At 31.6% G+C, this 18,331-nt stretch overlaps 1 protein-coding gene and 1 pseudogene across 1 annotated transcript; both read right to left on the minus strand.

The window, feature by feature from the left end:
- Positions 1–1,047: 1,047 nt before the first annotated feature.
- LOC128166144 (uncharacterized) lies at positions 1,048–4,852 on the minus strand (annotated as a pseudogene).
- A 629-nt stretch (positions 4,853–5,481) lies between these two features.
- Positions 5,482–14,110, minus strand: LOC128166138 (multiple epidermal growth factor-like domains protein 10). The gene is made up of 5 exons (XM_052831095.1): positions 13,909–14,110; positions 11,964–12,074; positions 9,273–9,455; positions 8,917–9,120; positions 5,482–7,462 (listed from the first exon to the last, which is right to left on the minus strand). The coding sequence occupies exons 1-5, from the start codon at positions 13,964–13,966 to the stop codon at positions 6,171–6,173; spliced, it is 1,848 nt and encodes a 615-aa protein (XP_052687055.1). The 5' UTR covers positions 13,967–14,110; the 3' UTR covers positions 5,482–6,170.
- Between the last annotated feature and the right edge of the window lie 4,221 nt (positions 14,111–18,331).

Below are 18,331 nucleotides of genomic sequence, written 5' to 3' on the forward strand. Positions count from 1 at the left end.
TCTCATCTCACCACCATCAGTAAAAAAAAGAAAGCTTTATCAATGTCGTATATGTATACAATTCCAAAGTCAGATTTGATTTGACGCAGTGTACATGCAGGCTTTCAAACGATGTTTACACAGTTGACATATGGCGTACATAAAGTGTATAGCAAGGCTATTTCGACATGAACCGGTCCATAAAACATGAATGATGCCTTTATATATAAAATACTCTTAATGGCAAAGTACATGTAAATACATATACCATTATTTTTTCGTCCCAAAGTATCAGAATGATGTTATTATGGAGGTTTCAATTGCGTTAATCTGTATCATTTGTACAGTGCAATATGACTTGTTCTGAAAGCACTTGAAACACCTTTTATTTAGTTAATAACTGTGCATGCATATTTAAACTCGTTATATTAAATAAGTGTGTATACAGTGTATATAGGTGTACAAAGAGTGTCCTTAGCAAACAAACACTTGTAAGGTTTATGTAAAGTATCGTTTATATGTAGCGGAAATCTTGTACATTTGTATATATTTTTACATAATATGTAAATTTGATCTTACTAACAGTTATAGGCCATATTCGTCTGTGTGCAAACGATTTTAAAAGCAATCATATTCGTAAATTGCTCCATTATTTGTAACAATGTATAATACTGCAAAACAACATTTTCATCAAATGTGTTAGGGGAAAACATTCTCTTATACATGTGTTTAAATTGCTACGGATATCTAAAACTTAAACAAGTGTATTTTTTATTTTTATTGAAAAAAGAAATCACGATAGTTCGTAATAAAGCAATAAGGATGGTTCCTTTGAGATAATTTCGTTAAATTATGCTTTAACCTGAATAAAAAATACATCTTCAATTTAAAGTTACAAAAATGCTTGTCTTTATTTGCCAATTTTCCAATCGGTTTCTATATAATGTGAGTATACCCCCTTCTTCACATGATTTCAACAGTCATTGTTTGTCTCACATACAGATTTATTGAAGCAAAACAAGTTTCAAATCTATTATTTCATTACTACATATTAATTAAAATAGTAAACACTGTCATATTTATTAATTAATTGACAAACAGTAAGATATATAAAAATATATTTTAAAAAACTGATATTTTAAAATTGTTACAAAATTATACATATCGAACTTATAATGATCTTCCTTATCTGCAACACTGTTGTTTACGTCAGAATATTAACTATATTCCTGTTGCAACTAAGAATAAAAACAACACTTTTAATAGTTTTGTTTTTTATACGCTCTACAGAACATATTTAGATAATCACCACTCGATGAATTAGTGCTCGAACAGAAATCACAGAAAATTTTTCATAATTTTCATCATATACCTTATTTGTTTGCCCTATGAACACCTTTGGTCTCATTTTAGGAGATAAACACATTTGTTATACTTTCATGTTAAATACTGAAATTTGGTTAAGACGCAGTTCATAATCCGTTCTATTACCCTCAGTGTTAGCAACACACTTAGCAACGGGTAACATTAAAAATTGTTACATGCGCGAAAATTATGCGCGTACGGTTCGCTGTAGAATTCACGTTATTCCTATATAAAAGCAGTAAAATTTTCTTAAAAATTAAGACATTCAGTATAACAAAATAAATAATGCCTGTTTGGGAGGATAGCTTCGCGTCGGTTGACAATGGTTTTCTCGGGGTGTCAATTTCAACTGTTACCCTCCAAAACAGGCACTATTTTAATAGTATTAAGAACAAATTGATTTTGCAGTGATCAGTACACATACATATACAAAAAAAAACGTCTGAAGTCTCATTGCAGATCTAAAAGTAATACAGACATTATTCGCACTAAACTGATTCTTCATCAATTCAGTATCATGAATTCACAAACGATATTCACAAAATTTGAATTACATGTACATAATAAAGATAAATGTACATGTATAACACAAAACTATGTACTGTTAAAATTACAAAACGGGACGTACTGTAGATACTCTCTCTCTCTCTATATATAGAGTCCATTCATTAACCATGTGTTCATTTGAAAACATTTAATATGAATTCAAAAATTCTAAAATTTTTATCACATTTCTTGATCTAGAAATACATACACTTTAGGGCATGATGGTGACTCACTTAAAACAGTGCAATATGCCAATAAAAGTGTCTCGTACGTAAATAACTTTCAGATTACTAATATATGTTTACTGGGTAAAAATGTTACAAGTCTCTGCACAAAAGAGATGAAATTACTTTCTTTTACATAAAAGGTTCAATTAATGACAAATCACTGCAACAAGCCAAGCTAAACACATCAGTATCTTCATACTGGATTGCTAACTCTTCCTTATATAGCATCTTTAAACTGATAACAAAAAACATATCATCTTTTGCATCGTAGTCTACTCGTTAACAGAAAACGCTAATACTTCTCGCTAAAAATTTGATACAGTTGACTTGTTTATCCTTTTCCTTGATAGTTATATATGTTCATTAATTCCTGGGATTTTATCCTTGAAACATTCAATAAGATTAGATCTTAGATTTGTGTATTGGTTTTTTAAAAGTTGTCTCCAATTAAATATGGTTTGGAGGATGATACAATAAAAATTGATTTAGTCCATCATCAGCACTGGTTGCCCTTGCCGCCTCAGAATGCTACCTTTAAATGTGAATCCTGTTTCATTGTTTCCACCTTCACTCATATTACTGATTATGCTCATATGAAACAAGAGGGACTTGTTCAAAAGAAATGGCTGCTAACTTCATGTAAAGTATCTGAAGTTCGTTCTAAAATAAAAAGAAAAGAGTGAAATCAAAATTTTACAAAACACATATTTTATGATTTAAAAAATGTGTATGAAATTAGAATGTATGTGAATAAAAACCAAGATTTAAGTTATCCTTCACTTCATGTTTACTGGTTTCAGCAACACTTACAAAATCAGTTTTCCAATAAGAACTTCTCTCTGACGATGTCCTTAAATGTACAGTTGTGGTGTCCTTCATATCAGCATCATCATTCATGCCTATTGTGCATCTACATGTATATGTATTACCTATCAAAGAATACAGAAGATCAACACTCAGAAATGACACCGTGAACATTTTCATGTGCATGAGTTTGCTGATTAAAGCTGACATGAATTCATAAATATGCCTTACTTTCCTTTTTGCTTTTTACTAGCGTCTTTTTAGCTTTATAGGCTGTATAACCGAGAGTTAAATACACCTTTTTAAAAGTAAATGTAAAGCATCCTTGGAAGATATCCTGCTCTAAAAGTCTTTTTTTATTGCTTGTTTTGTTTTAGGTGTTATCTTTTCAATGTGATGCCTATCTGTTTGTGTGCTTTGTTGTGAAGTATCCTGGCGAGACAGCCATCTTCCTTTGAGTGAAAGAAAAAACTTCATTTTTACTTATCATCATATTTACTTTATTCAAATAGGTGTAGGAAAATATACGTGCACCATTTTAATCACACTTATTTGTCTTAACAATGCTAGTAAGACTAGTACTGAAAAAAATCATCATCAAAATAAAGGAATTATAAAACAAAAATTATGTTCACATAAATGTGCAATGAAAAGTGTACTGTTACAAAACAGGCGTGCTTCAATAAAGAAAAGTAGCAATAATGAATGATTCATCTTCAACTACAAACCTGTTTTCTATCTTTGTTACATACCTGTAAAAAAAAAACCCATCATTCTTTTGCTATATGCTTGCATAACCACGTAAATATAAGTTCCTTTAGACTAAAAAAAACCCCCTGCATTATCAATTATACACTGCATTCACATTGTACAGAAGCGACTTTTCAAATCGACCTTTAAACTCGACTGTTCAGAAGACTCAAGAATATTTCGTATTCGCTAGGGGAATAAAATTGACATAGTGTACTTACATTCGCTTTTGCATGGTGCTTTCACTCAAAACTTCTCGTACATCCTCTCTTAAGCAAAATAAATAAGACTGCATGACAGTGGTTTACCATATTTCAAGTTTTAGGGGTTTATAATCTGTTTTGATTTTCTGATCAAGTACCACAAAATGGATTCTCTCCTGAAATTTAAATATCTGTATTGCAGAATGTAAGGACGATCATTCAAAAGGAATTCATTTATATATAAATGGTTTATTTGTAGCAAAATGTTCTAACCATACAAAGGCGGAACAATATTAACAAGATCTGTCTCAAGCTAAGAAGGATTCTTCTTGACATTGTTCTGTTGCAACGGCACATAAAGTGTTGTTCTACAATCACCCACATTCCTTAAGTCTTTTTTGGTGTGATTATCTTAACGAGATTGGCCTTTTAACTGTAGAATAATTATCAATATCAAATTATTTACCTTAAAAAGATAATAAGTAAAAGTAATCGAAATTAAAGTGTAAATTAGTTTTGTGTTTTACTATGTTTATTTCATGTTAAAGCTTCTTTTTATCACCTGCAAGAAACAGTAATATTTGTTTTCGCTTGTCGTCAAACTTTTAAAATGTATGAATGTAAAGATATCCGATTCAAATTACCTAATTGATCTTCATACCTTAATTTAGTAATGCTATCATTATGTTTCAGTGTAGTTCATCATAAAGGTAATAATTGGTAGTTTCTTATCAGCAATGTGAAAAAGGCTCTGAATAAACCAGCTGTATGCGAGGTATAATCTGTTAATGCCAAGGCTTGATGTCCAAGTAGTGTAGTAGACAATGCAATGGCTTCTTACCGCTGCGACCCGAGTTCGATCCCCGCAATAGACAGTGGTCGTATGTGATAGGGTATGGCGGTAGCCCGCTTGGACAGGTGGATTCCCTCCGCGTACTCCAAGTTCTTCCCACACCAACGACACCTTTGCGCTAACATCCGTGCCAACGAGAGATATTAATTTAAGTTTTAGAACTTGCTTATCAATCGTTGTAAAACAAATAAAGTTCAGTTTTTTTAAAGCCCAGGCTTCATCATTTTAACAAACAGGCCAAAATTCTTTAACCAAACATTTACAAAACATTTGCGTCGTTTGAATGTTTTTGTAAATGTGATAATACATATTTAAAATACATATCTTATAACTTGGCTTTATTTTCTTATAATAATATTTTTTCGATGCGAAGAGAAAACCTGGTTTTAACAAATGCACATTTCCTATTACGGTCACTGTTCCTTCAGGATTAACGTTACGCTTGTGTTCTGTTCGTGTTCTACGTCAACTAACCAATCGCTTACATGTACGCTCAGAATCTGCTGACCACTTGCAAATTCTCGCTCTCTGACCGCCTACTATTTATTTCAAAGCGTTTGCTCTCTGTTCAGTTGGGAATATACTAGAATCAGAACCTGTTAAAATCATTTTAAAAATAGCAAATGTCTGTTAAACAATACTGCACACACACAGAGAGAGAGAGAGAGAGAGAGAGAGAGAGAGAGAGAATCATAAAAATTCATAAATACATGTACTTGTATGTAGTTAATCTGGACTTTTTCCCTCATCTTCATGTACGCTCTAATAGTGTTGTTCAACTTACTTGTTGTGATCCATTTGGGCGAAAACGGCCACATATCAATCCTGCATTTTACACAAAACTTAAAAGAAAAATATCATTTAAATAAAAGGATATCTACAGTAAGTATATTCTAATCGAAAACAGTTCTTAATTTGATCGATGTTAATTCAATTCTTTTTAAATGGCAGTTAAAATTCATTTAACATTTTACATAGAACAAAATATGAAATCATATCAAACCAACCGGGCACTTCAGTCGTATAATAATACTCACATCTGGTACTTAGTAGGTGTAGTTCTTTAACTGGTTCTGTCACCGTCAAATGAATATTTGATCCGTACAAATAGCCGTGATGAAATCCGATTCATGAAATTTTCGCGACATATTAGCATGATAATTTAAAGAAAAAACTAGCATAATTGGTTTAATTAAAATACTTTTGTTTACAGTGATTCTAAAGAGATGGATATTATCGGTGTATTTGTTAAATCAGTTATGTCAATGCTAATGTTTAACAAATACATGTATGTGTGTGTTAAGAATTGTTTATTTCACTTGTAATATATAAGTAAACAATTTGCGACCCAATTATAGTGGTAAGGATATCTGACTTGAATGAGCTTAAAATATGGTAAATAAAATTTTAAAAAAAATAAAGATTATAAAGGGTTTGATCTACCTAATACTTACATTCGGTACAAAATTTTCCAGCAAATCCATCCTCGCAGCCTTGCAAACATGCACCAGTCATATCACAAGTCCTTTCCAAACACAGCCCGCTGCATTGCACACTACAGTTCATCCCATACAGTCCTTTAGCGCATTGTGTACAGTTGCCAGACATTTGATCACATCTTTGACAATTCTTCAAAGGACAGGAAATATCACAACGTTCCCCATAATATAAACCGTTACATCCGCTTTGGCAGATTCCATCGCTATCGCAATCTTCATTTTTGCAGTTTTTGCTACATTGGCATAAACGTCCGGACCAGCCGTCCCTACAGGAAGAACAGGAATCTCCTGAGTCACAGGTCAGACATCGTGGAAGACAATCATCATTACACCAGCTTCCATAAAACCCAGGTTTACAGATTTCACACTCAAACATGGACGTACAGTTCAAACAGTTTTTATAACATATTCCTGTACAATATTTCCCCCAATACCCCGGTAAACATTTGGTACAGTCATTGCCGGTAAAACAATGCACACAGTTCTCCCTACAGTTTACCGTACACCCAACACCATACCTTGAATTATTGCATCCATATGTACAAGTTCCATCAAATTCACATAAACCATCGACACAGTTCATGTTGCATTCATTTTCACACTGGTTTCCAGATAATTTTGGTAAGCACTGGGTGCATCTCAAATCGCTAACACAACTAACACATCTAGATGGACACTTTACACACTTTTGAAATTCCTGTGCATTGTCTTGATAGTAACCAATTTTACAAATTTCACAAGAAAAGCCTGACAGTAATAAGTTGCATTTTTCACAATTTTCAATTGGACATGACAGATCACAAAGATCCCCATAATAACCGTTCATACATTCTCTGCATCCGTCAATAGAATTACAATCATTACAATTTTTACAAGTCAAGCTACAGTTTTTGCCGTAAGTATTCCCGTCACATGGATCACAGTTAGATCCGTTATAGCCTGTCTGGCAATTTGTACATCCTAAGGATCTATCACAAGACAATACACATTGCATAGGGCACTGTCTATTACAAGTGTTTCCAAACCAACCTGCGCTGCAGCCAACTGTGCAAAATCCCGTATTTTGGTCGCATTTATTTTGCAGACAATTTGTATTGCATTTTGTTTCACATGTCGCTCCTTGCCAGCCAATGATGCAGCCACTTTCACAGGCCCCTGTATATCCATCACATCTATTGTCTACACAATTTCGGCATTCACTGTCACATTGATCTCCGTAGGTTCCTTGGCTACATACTGAAATCAAATGAACAAAAAACATGTGATACTGGTAGTTATGTCAAACACAGCTTTTGTGACATCACATAGTAGACTTATAGCATGTACGTGGAATTTGAGTTGTCATTATTTGGTTTTATAGATTTAGATGTAAACTTTATAATCAACATGTTACTATTTGTAGAAAATATGCAATAATAGCTGATTTATTGTGATTCATTAGAATTCAGACACCTTTTAGGGTTTTATCTGGTTGAAAATTGTGTGTGTATGCGTGGTCAATCAATTCGATCGATAAAAGAAATTAATACTTTATTACTATTATATTTTTATTATTTATATATGCCTAAATTTTCATAATATACCACAAGATGCCTTGCTATGCCTTGTTATGTCACACAGAGTTGTTGTTATGGAAATTAGTGCAGCATAAAAATTACAAAGGTATTCATATTTTTTGAAAATTCCATAGAAAAAAGATTTTTTACGACACACTCTATTTTCATTTTTTTGTGATTATATTTCTTTTATAAAGATTTCTTTTTTTTTTAATTTTAACAATTTATAATCTCCGTTTCATAAGGAATCTTTGTATCAAGATTGAATTTGCCCCAGTATTTCTAGTAAAGAAGTGAACAAATTAATGTGAAAAGTTTACAAACTATCGGGGAGACTGACAACTCTCGGTTCTGCTGAGCGCTATAATACATGTACATGTAGCTGTTAATCAGTATGAAAGGGCGAAACCTCAGCCTGATGCGTCGAGACGACTGAAAAAAATTCTTTTCCCAATCTCAGACCAGTGCGTATAGTGCAATCAATACAAAGTAGTTCTACATTGCCATAAAACGTTAGTTTCTTACTTTTAAAAAGAATTAAATCCCACAAAACAGTGTTGTGTATTTTGCAATTCATTTTCATAATTATTGAAACTTTTAATGCTGAAAAGTTACTGGAACTTTTGTCCTTATATTATTTTCATTTTAGTGTACGTTTAAGCATTTAAATTATTAAAAAGGTATGTGTTGATTGGTAAGACTAAGAAATATTGTGTTTTATTTGTATTAAAAATATACAGTTCTTTATAGAGACAGGTCAAAGTTTTCAATAAAAGCCAGGATGATACAAGTATAAATGGAATCAAAAGTAAATCGCTCTTGGCAAATTTTTTTATATAAAGTGTTTAATAAATAAAGAAAACAAACAATTTAGTATGTATTTGGAGACTGCTTTTTTATTATTGTTTTGTTTTCTTTATAATTTGATTTATTGTTTGTTACATTATATTCATTACACGACTGTCAACATTCAATGATTATCAGTAGAAGAAATCAAATATCATTTTCCCGCAATCATACATTGTAAAGATCAGGTCATGCATATAGGTCAAACTTTATTAACATTAAAGTTAACAATTCAAATGCAATGTCGTTTATTCAATTTTTAAAGTAAAAAAAGGAAAATAAACTTACCATAAACCTGTATTTCGTACACCACAAGACGCCCCAATGTAGAATTTGCCGTGATGACAATTTGATCACCAGTTAATGTGTCAGTGCATGTAATATTTCGATAGTTTTTATAACTTGTTGCAGAGAACCTGTCACACATGTTGACGTCAGTTAATGTCCTTTGAGTTGAGTTTGTGACGTATGCAGAAAACATGGTAAACCTATCTGTAAAAAATACTAAAAGGTATAAAATGATAAAAGATTGATAAATAGATTGATGGAAAGAGATAGAAAGATAGATAGATAGATAGATAGATAGATAGATAGATAGATAGATAGATATGATTGATCAATCGATTTTGATTCATATATCTTACCTTCTTGAATAACAGAATACATTCTTTTGATAGTAAATAAATTGGACAGGGTTATTATCAGCTGAGGATTCTTTTCTGTTCTTGTCAGAGCGTATGTATCAGTGTCCTCGTCTACAGCATTCATTGCAACGTTGTTCTCAAAATTTGAGGACAAAATCGCTGTTGCATTGTATGCTACGTTCTCTGAATAATATAAATTTAAACACTTAGATAATTTCATTTCTCTCTTACAACTACTCCGAGTGTTTCGTCAACAGGCTTTGAACGAGAAAAGCATATATTATTTGAAAAAATCTGTTTGGCTTAGTAAAACTTTGAAAGCATTTAAATCCTTAATTTGGAATTCTTGAAACTATATATATTTCTTTCAAAACGTGTTGTCACTGAATGACTCGGGTGGTCTACTGTTATCTTTTTTTAAAGATTGCACTCGGTCAACAATTTATAAACATTTTTAACTTCTCCTCATAAACTACTGATCAAATGTTAACAAACTTTGATGTAAATTGATGTTAGAAAGGGGAACCTGATAAAATTCAGGAGCAAGCCACTCAATATAATTTCAAATTAAAATGTAAAAAAGATGATGTATTTACATATAATTAAACATCTTTTATGTTACTGGGCATCAAGATTGCAAAAGGTACATGAGCGGGATAAGCAATACTCATCAACATTCTAAGATTTGTTATGCCTTGTGTTTGGGTATTGATGAATCGAATCTATCAAATTGTTAATATGTATAAATTTTTAAATATCGCCTATAAGGGGTATCTTATTTGAACGGAAACTGGGTTTATGGTTTGGATTATAAAGTTCTATGTAAAAATTGTCATGACTACTACATGTAGTTGTGAATTCCTGGAGAAAGGGCGGTGATTTGCAAAGGACAAGTACCTCAAATCTCCAGTTTCAAAATAAATATTTTAATTTCTTCTTCTTGTCTCTGTGTAAAGAATATAATTGAGATACAGGATAACGATTTGCAACAATGAAACTGCTTAAACACATACCGGAATATAAACACACCACCCCTTCTACTGGTGGCGTACTAAAGAACTATTGCTCTATGAAAAGTTTTCTGATTATAAGATTCACTTTTATTTGCTATGAGGACAATAACAAGTTTATCGCCCTTGAGACAGTAACTTTTTCCCGATGAAAATAATTCGTTGCATTTTTTGTGTGGGTTTTTTGGCAAACATTTCAAAACAATAATCAGAATCAGTCTTGGTCATCAAGGAGGAATGATTGCCATCCTCACATTAAGAATCCAAATGGTATGGCGGTTCTAGATCTCTAAGTTGCATTCACATAATACCGAGTGTATTGTCGTTAAAATTGTAATAAGTTACTAATATTAAGGACGTTAGATCCTACTGTAAATCATAAAATGACGACTTAGCAAAACCAAGCTTGCTGAGAGTATTGAATAAAAAAACACGTCCCCATTCAGTAATTTTATAGAAAAACCAAACGTGAATGTAAACAAAGATTTAATCTTTCAATAGATAATACCGCCACAAACATGGCAACCATGCTTTCAAGCTGACATTTTATTTCATTTATAATACTTAGAAGCTTGCAACAACACGTGCTGGTTTTATTTCAAAATGGGGTGTTCTTTTCAATGTAAGAAAGCATTGTAGCAACCTCTAATGACAAAGTATCCACTAATGATATACAGTATCATTGATCATTGATCATTGACCGTTGATGATATAATTTTATCATTTACTAAATTAAGATACTTGGGACACTTCCCGACAATTTTTTTACAGGTAGAAATTTTGATGTGTTATAAATTCAGTTAACAGATTGTGTACCTCTTGTTACATATGTCTCTTCAAAACTCAATCTTAAAATCTGGAGTAATGAATTTCGTAATATGAAGAGTCGGTTACCAAACTCAATTGAAGAGCTTCTTTCAACAAAAGTTAAAGCTGGTAAAATCAAAATTCAGCAATCATCAACAAGTAAAATTCTATTTATAATCAATCAAAGGACAGATGACTTTCTGATACAGCTACGTTTTAAGAATTAATTTAGACATTTTATCACGGTCAAACGCATTGATTTGTATTTATTTCATGCACAACTTTGGGTAACAGACACTGAAGTCCCCAGGGAAGGACTATTCTTTCCATCATCCAAACTGACTACATAACAAATTTTTACTTAACACTAAGTACATGTACATGTAAGAAGTGACATGACGTGGCGGTAACGCTCTCACCTTCGGATACAAGGGTCCTTGGATCGCTACCGCCTTGCAAAAAAGTGCAGAAAAATAGAAGCACCAACGTTAACTACTAGTGAAAAGACCCTACAATTGTTCCATGGACAACTAGTTCTGTATAGGTTTTGTATTACGTATAGGTTTTACACTATAGATAATTATTGTTTAAGTGCAGAAGGGGTTATATATATATAAGCCCGGTGTACAAATGTTGGACGTCAGTTGAAGGCTGAGCGTAGTACATGTGACTGGAACCTAGATACATTGACGGAGCAGGGCGTGACGCATGCAGGTCGTACGCGATTTCGGTTTCAAAAACTTGTCAGTAAGAGTGAATATTATAATTGGCTAATATTGATGCTTTATTGATGAAACAAACCCTGACCTTATTCGCAAAGCATTTCTGAAGAAACAATTCTGTTCATCGTTTAATTTTTTAATGATTTACTTACGTCTTTGGCAATAATTCTTCTTTGAACCGCTCCATCCTGTATCACAGGTAGCACATACTCTACATCCTATCAAACAGTGGCAAGTGCAATAACCCCCTTCTAAACATTGTGCTGCAAAAAGATTACGTTATTATCCTATTAAACAGTGGCAAGTGCAATAACCCCCTTCTAAACATTGTGCTACAAAAAGATTACGTTATTATCCTATCAAATAGTGGCAAGTGCAATAACCCCTTTCTAAACATTGTGCTGCAAAAAGATTACGTTATTATCTTATCAAACAGTGACAAGTGCAATAACCCCCTTCTAAACATTGTGCTACAAAAAGATTACGTTATTATCCTATCAAACAGTGGCAAGTACAATAACCCCCTTCTAAACATAAATTGTGCTGCAAATAGATTACGTTATTATCAATATTTACATGTATATGCGTCATGTGCCACCCAAATATATTCATTGTCTTTTGACCAGTAATCATGATTGTGAAAATCCTTTACTTCTGACTCTACTTAAACTTTACCTAACCTTAGGGACAGTATTTACAATTTTAGATTTCTTTGCAGTTATTTATGTTCTTATAAGAAATTTCGAGAAAGCAAAATTAAACATTTAAATCAACCAATCAAATTATGATAATCATGCGCGGATCCAGAAAATTTTTACTGGGTGGGCGTTTGAGGGATAATTTGCATTTTCAAGAAGGTTCAAGCTTAAGAAGAATGGTTATCATGAGTAATTAATATTATTTTAAAATTGGTGTAGTTTTCAATATAGGGCTCAATGTACAAGTTGTTTTTCTTTCAACTGTTTTAATTTATCACTTCCCAAAAAATGTTTTGATCCGACGTTGGGTGCCTGGTCAGAGCACCTGTATAATTGCAGATAATCGTAGGAAAACATGCACCTAGTTTTCCTATGAACAATATTTTCAATGTCATTGTAGAGGCGCAAAGTATCGTGGGCAATGCAAATTTGTTGATTTGCATTTCAAAATAATTTAATAGGAAGTCTCTTTAGATGTTTAAAATTTTGGTAAATACATGTCCGTTCAAACATTGTTTGGGGGAAATTGTTTTTGTTATATAATAAAAAAAAATTTAAATGATACCCCACAAAAAATATATGATTTCACAGTATTCAACTAGACACCATTAGACAATTTCAAAGGACCATATACTTAAAACTCTGACTAGAAACTTCAATTCAAAGCTCAAACATGGCTTATTTTTTATTCAACAAGTGCTATTAGTGATATTAGTGTTTTTTGAGGCAAATATAAAAACGTGGGGAGAGATAATGATAAAGACAAGGAGTTATATATATTGCTTATAGTCTTGACTTTGACCTATAAAATTGATTCAGTGTTTTTGCACTCACCTTATTTTCAGTAAGATTGAACCGGGGAGATATGATCAAAAGCATGTTTTCAAGTTTGTATAAAAACGAGGTTTAAGAACACTGCACAACCTTTACCTACAAGCACTATTTCTGAATAGTATGAAGACAACTTTGCCATGGGGTGGATTTGATCTAAACAGGGATTTAACAGAAAAAATATGGACTTGACTTTTTACCATGACTCAAAGTTCACTGAATACCTTTCTTCAATGGCAATCTGTAAGTGAATTTTTTTTTACGGATGGATTGTATTAAAGGATGAACTGTGACCTTGAACATAAACCTAGGAATGTGTTTAAAGATCATCAAGTCTATTTCAACCCAATGTCACTTGATGTCCACATCAGGATTGCACGTCATACAAAATTCCAGTCGATCCAAAACGATTACAAAAAAGGTAGCATGTTTGAATCATTAGCTACACTATAGTTAGGCATTTTTGAAGAAAATAGGGTGCGTTTAGATTAAACTATCACGTCCTCTATATATTTCATTACAAAATTTATATTAAATGAATATTTCAACGAAGAATTCGTTTACTTACTGTTAATGGATACGACCGTCGCTAAAATCACTAACATTTGTATGATTATGGACTCCATGCTTGTGTATCTCCTCTTGGATAAAACTGAACTTGTTCTGTTTAAAAAAAGAAAAACTTCCTGGATCAACGCATCTTGAACTGAAAAAAAACCCCATAAATGGAAACATAGGGGGTTAAACTGCTCTGTTTATAATAGACTTTGATAATCTCATATAAGCTCATTTAAGTAATGTCTGTTAATCGATTGATTACATTACCACACCAACGGTATGTTAAAAATTATAAAAAAAAAAAAACCCAAAAAAACATAGTGTACGTTTTTCAACTCCCCAATGACCCCTAAATTCATGAACAGACACTTAAGTTTTCTGGAAGTAATCGTTTGGTGTTTTTGTTATTGCACACACGGACACTAACAGGAGAAAACGTTTGCGCAGTTAGTAATTTCTTGTGCTTTTTTTTGGTTGAGAACAAAACTTTAAAACATATATATGGTCTAACGTATATGTTTATTTCTCGTCATTTTGTAACACACGGTGAAAGTAAAAGTGACTAAATAGACAACATCTGTTATCCACTAAACTTTCCAAACATTTCAGTTATTATTCAGTCGACTGAATGAAATACCTTCATTCTTGGTAATAACATCATGCAGATATGTTGCAAAATCATATAAAATGATGTACATAGAGAAAAATATAATATATGATTATACTTTTATATGTTGTTTTCTCAATACATAAACTACAGTTGAATAACGGAAGCTCAACGGTGCCCTAATATATATAATATAATATTTAAATATACATGTATACCATAACATCAATGCATACAAGATTTAAATGAAGATAAACATACGCATATTTAAATAATAATAGATTTTGACCCGTGCGTTGACATTGCATATGAAATAGGACATTTATGAAATAGGTACATCGACACACCGTATTGTTGGCATTTACATAACCAAGCTCTGATTAAGCCTACGCTAATGCTGTTAATTTCACTATAATCTGCGTAGTTAAAATAATATAACTGTGTCTATATAACAGGCCTTCACCACAGTTAAAAAGCCTCCCATATATCCGTAGTGTTGCAAATAATTGCAGAATCCCTCCGAAACGATTTTGGAAAAAAAAATTAATGAAAATGCATTGAAAATAACAGTTAAATCATTTATTACAAACCATTTTGAGGCTGAAAATACCTTTCACCCCAAAATTTAATTCATATTATTAAAGAATCAAAAACTGGAAGATTTCAACACTTTTTTTTACTAACGATTTTAATTATATATATAATTGTTTGAAACATAATTGTTCATGTGTTTACCAAACAATTAAGCCCCGGTACACCCTATTATTAGTTACTGTTATTGTTATGAAGCATCATTAAAAAAATAGATCTTAAATTTTATAAAAATGTAGGCACCTTTGATTTCCAGATTTTGACCTTAACATTGTAAAAAATTAAGTCATTTTACAACAATACACATAGACCAGTTTAATTATTGTAGACAATAAAGACAAGTGTAAAGTTCATTCATTGTTTTATTCTATATATTTTGGCGAATATGGCCACGACCTACATAATATAATCTATATAAAATTCACATATGTATTTTTGTATAAAATGTTACAACATATTTACCCTAATAATCCTTATCCTTATAACATATTGACCCTTATAATCCTTATCCTTATTACCTTATCCTAATAACCTTATAAACATTATCCTTATAACGTTTTAAACCTTATCCTTATAACATTATCCTTATAGAAGTTTTAAAATACTTATAAACTATGACAACATTCATACTGGTACGGGGTGAGCAGATACGCAGCAGAAGTTGTTAAGCTATCTTAATTAGATAAAATGCGTCTCGAATACTAGTAAGCGCTACTTCATTATGACATGTAGGTCGTGACGAAATTAAAAAAAATAGGTCTTTGAACTCTTGTTATTCAAAGATGGGAGCAAATGTCTGCAAAATGCCACTCACTAATCACTGCAAGTCTCCGCACAAAGTCGATCACCGATCACACGCTTAAACTGTTGGCTATCTGAAAATAACTACAGCAGAAAATGAGCACATGACATAATTGATAAAGTTATATGTAACATTAAATAACATTTTCAAAATTATGAAACATTTCATATAAAGATACACATATAACTACTATTAAAAATGGGGTTAGGGAGGGTGGGAAAAAATTGCACCCACCTCTTGAATTCAACAGCTAGAAGTGTGATGACGTCAAATATAAACAGAACGACGTCATCTATGGGATGCCATTACGCGCAAAAAAATTAGGGCGCTAAACATGAGTCAAGCCAAAATATATTATTGCTGTAATAATTTGATTTATTTTATATTCTAAATAAATCTTAATATTGTTAATACACGTACTTCAACATGAAAATGTTTATAAGAATGACTAGAAGCATTTACAATAAATAATAGAAATCAAACTACTTACCCTCATTACAATCAAGTATAAGCTGTCTTCGCTATAACTCTACGGCAAATTCGGGTTGAAAAACCCTAGATTATTTTTTACTGATATCTTATTATAGAATGTGAAAAATATCGATACCAATTATCGTATATAATTAAATTCAATCCTTCAAAATTGTTGATTTAAGTCAGCCTTTGCAGTTGATTTCAAGTATTAATTGTAAAAGCTAAATTGCATCAGATAAAATTAATCTTATTATACTATAGAAGGATTATTATCTATTTAATTTAGTTCACAAAGAAAGTCGATGTGTTATATGTATCCAATCTGTACAGTAAGATTGACGAGTACATAATCTTAAATTACAGGAAATGAAACGACACACATTGAATACATATGTCAAGTCTGAGGAAAATATATAAACAAGGACGGATATACATGTACTACATGTAAGTGTGAATAGTAGGTTCGAGGAAGAAAGTGACAAGAACAAAAATTATACAGAACGTTAACTCTAACAATTAAAGCTATATATGGGTCAATTTAAAGGGGGGGAAATAATGTTCTGGGGAATATATACAGTACCGTTGGATTTTAGAAACTTAAACCTATATTGTTGAACAAATAAATCGTCAATTTTACTGCTTAAAGTATTAAAACAATATTATTTGTGATGAGATTTCAGTGAATTTATGTTGTCATTAAATTTTTCCAACGTCTTTAACCTACAATATCTTCAATAGTATTGATGTCTTATTCCAAAAATCACCGTTAATTTTCAAAACAACATTTATATTTTAATTTCTGCTATGCTCCTTAACAAGTTCTCTTTTAAAAACAATTAATTTGATGAGATATATGCTTGTACAAAAAATTTTGTCATTGGTGTTACAAGGCAAATTATATAAAATATCTTAAAATACATCAAGTAAATAATATTGTACTACAGTTGGAATCCCCCAGATTATAGTGACATCATTCCCTGCTGCTAAAAAGATAAATGTATCAGTGATGACATCATTGTGCTAGAAAATATGGCAGAAAATGTTACTATGCTCCGAAAAATACAATGTAAACTGTGTCAGTGGGATAACGTGCTATTTAAGGTTTTCTATTATGAAAGAACAAAAAAGTTTTTCACATAAATGATGAATGTTTATCACATTATAACATAGGCTATGTAGCTTTGTGTAGTATCTGTTCTCTTGGGTCATACTGCTACATTTACTATGGATACATCAGTGGTATAACGGTCAGTGGTGTAACCAAAAATTGTTGTTACACCACTGAAAAAACTGTTACACCACATGACATTATTTAATTATTTTACTTTTCCTTCCATTTCATTTATATTTTGAGCATTTTGAACAATTGTTATTTATCAATTTTACAAGTTAGACACTGTCACATTAAAGAAAGCTTGACTATATAATTGCAATTGTGTTTTCTTAATCTGGAAAATGAGACCTGTTACACCATTGACATTATTTGAAACACCATTGACATTTTGTATGCTCTAATTATGTTTTACTCATTTAAATACTTGATTAAAAGATAAAAGTAAAAACAAATTTTTTCTAATAAAGAAATGAAATTATCCACATTTTATTTTTATTAAAAAATCAAATTTTTTAATGACTTATAGTGTATTATAAGATATGTTATTCCACTGACATTTCACATTCCCTATTATGTTATACTAAAATCTGTCAAATGCTTAAAGGTAACAAATGCTAGCTGAGCTTCAACAAACATATATAGACAAAGAGGAAGTGTATATGCAATGTATGCATTGATTTTGGAGAAAATTGGAGAAAATTCAATTTTATTGTCCAAAATGTATGATTGATATGAGCTGGTATAGTATTGACGATGTTGTTTGTGAGATTGATGAGGCAAAGAAAGTTCGAACTCGGTACAAGGTGGATGAAAGTGTGTGGATGCCAATAGTAAAAAATATAATA

This window comes from Crassostrea angulata, chromosome 10, assembly GCF_025612915.1.
Source record: "Crassostrea angulata isolate pt1a10 chromosome 10, ASM2561291v2, whole genome shotgun sequence".
NCBI classification, from domain to species: domain Eukaryota; kingdom Metazoa; phylum Mollusca; class Bivalvia; order Ostreida; family Ostreidae; genus Magallana; species Magallana angulata.

Coding starts and splice junctions, on each gene's coding strand:
- LOC128166138 (XM_052831095.1), bottom strand. CDS start 13,966: ATGGAGTCCATAATCATACAAATGTTAGTGATTTTAGCGACGGTCGTA. Junction 9,456..11,963: donor GAAGAATTATTGCCAAAGAC/GTAAGTAAATCA, acceptor TATATTATTCAG/AGAACGTAGCATACAATGCA. Junction 7,463..8,916: donor GTACGAAATACAGGTTTATG/GTAAGTTTATTT, acceptor ATTTGATTTCAG/TATGTAGCCAAGGAACCTAC.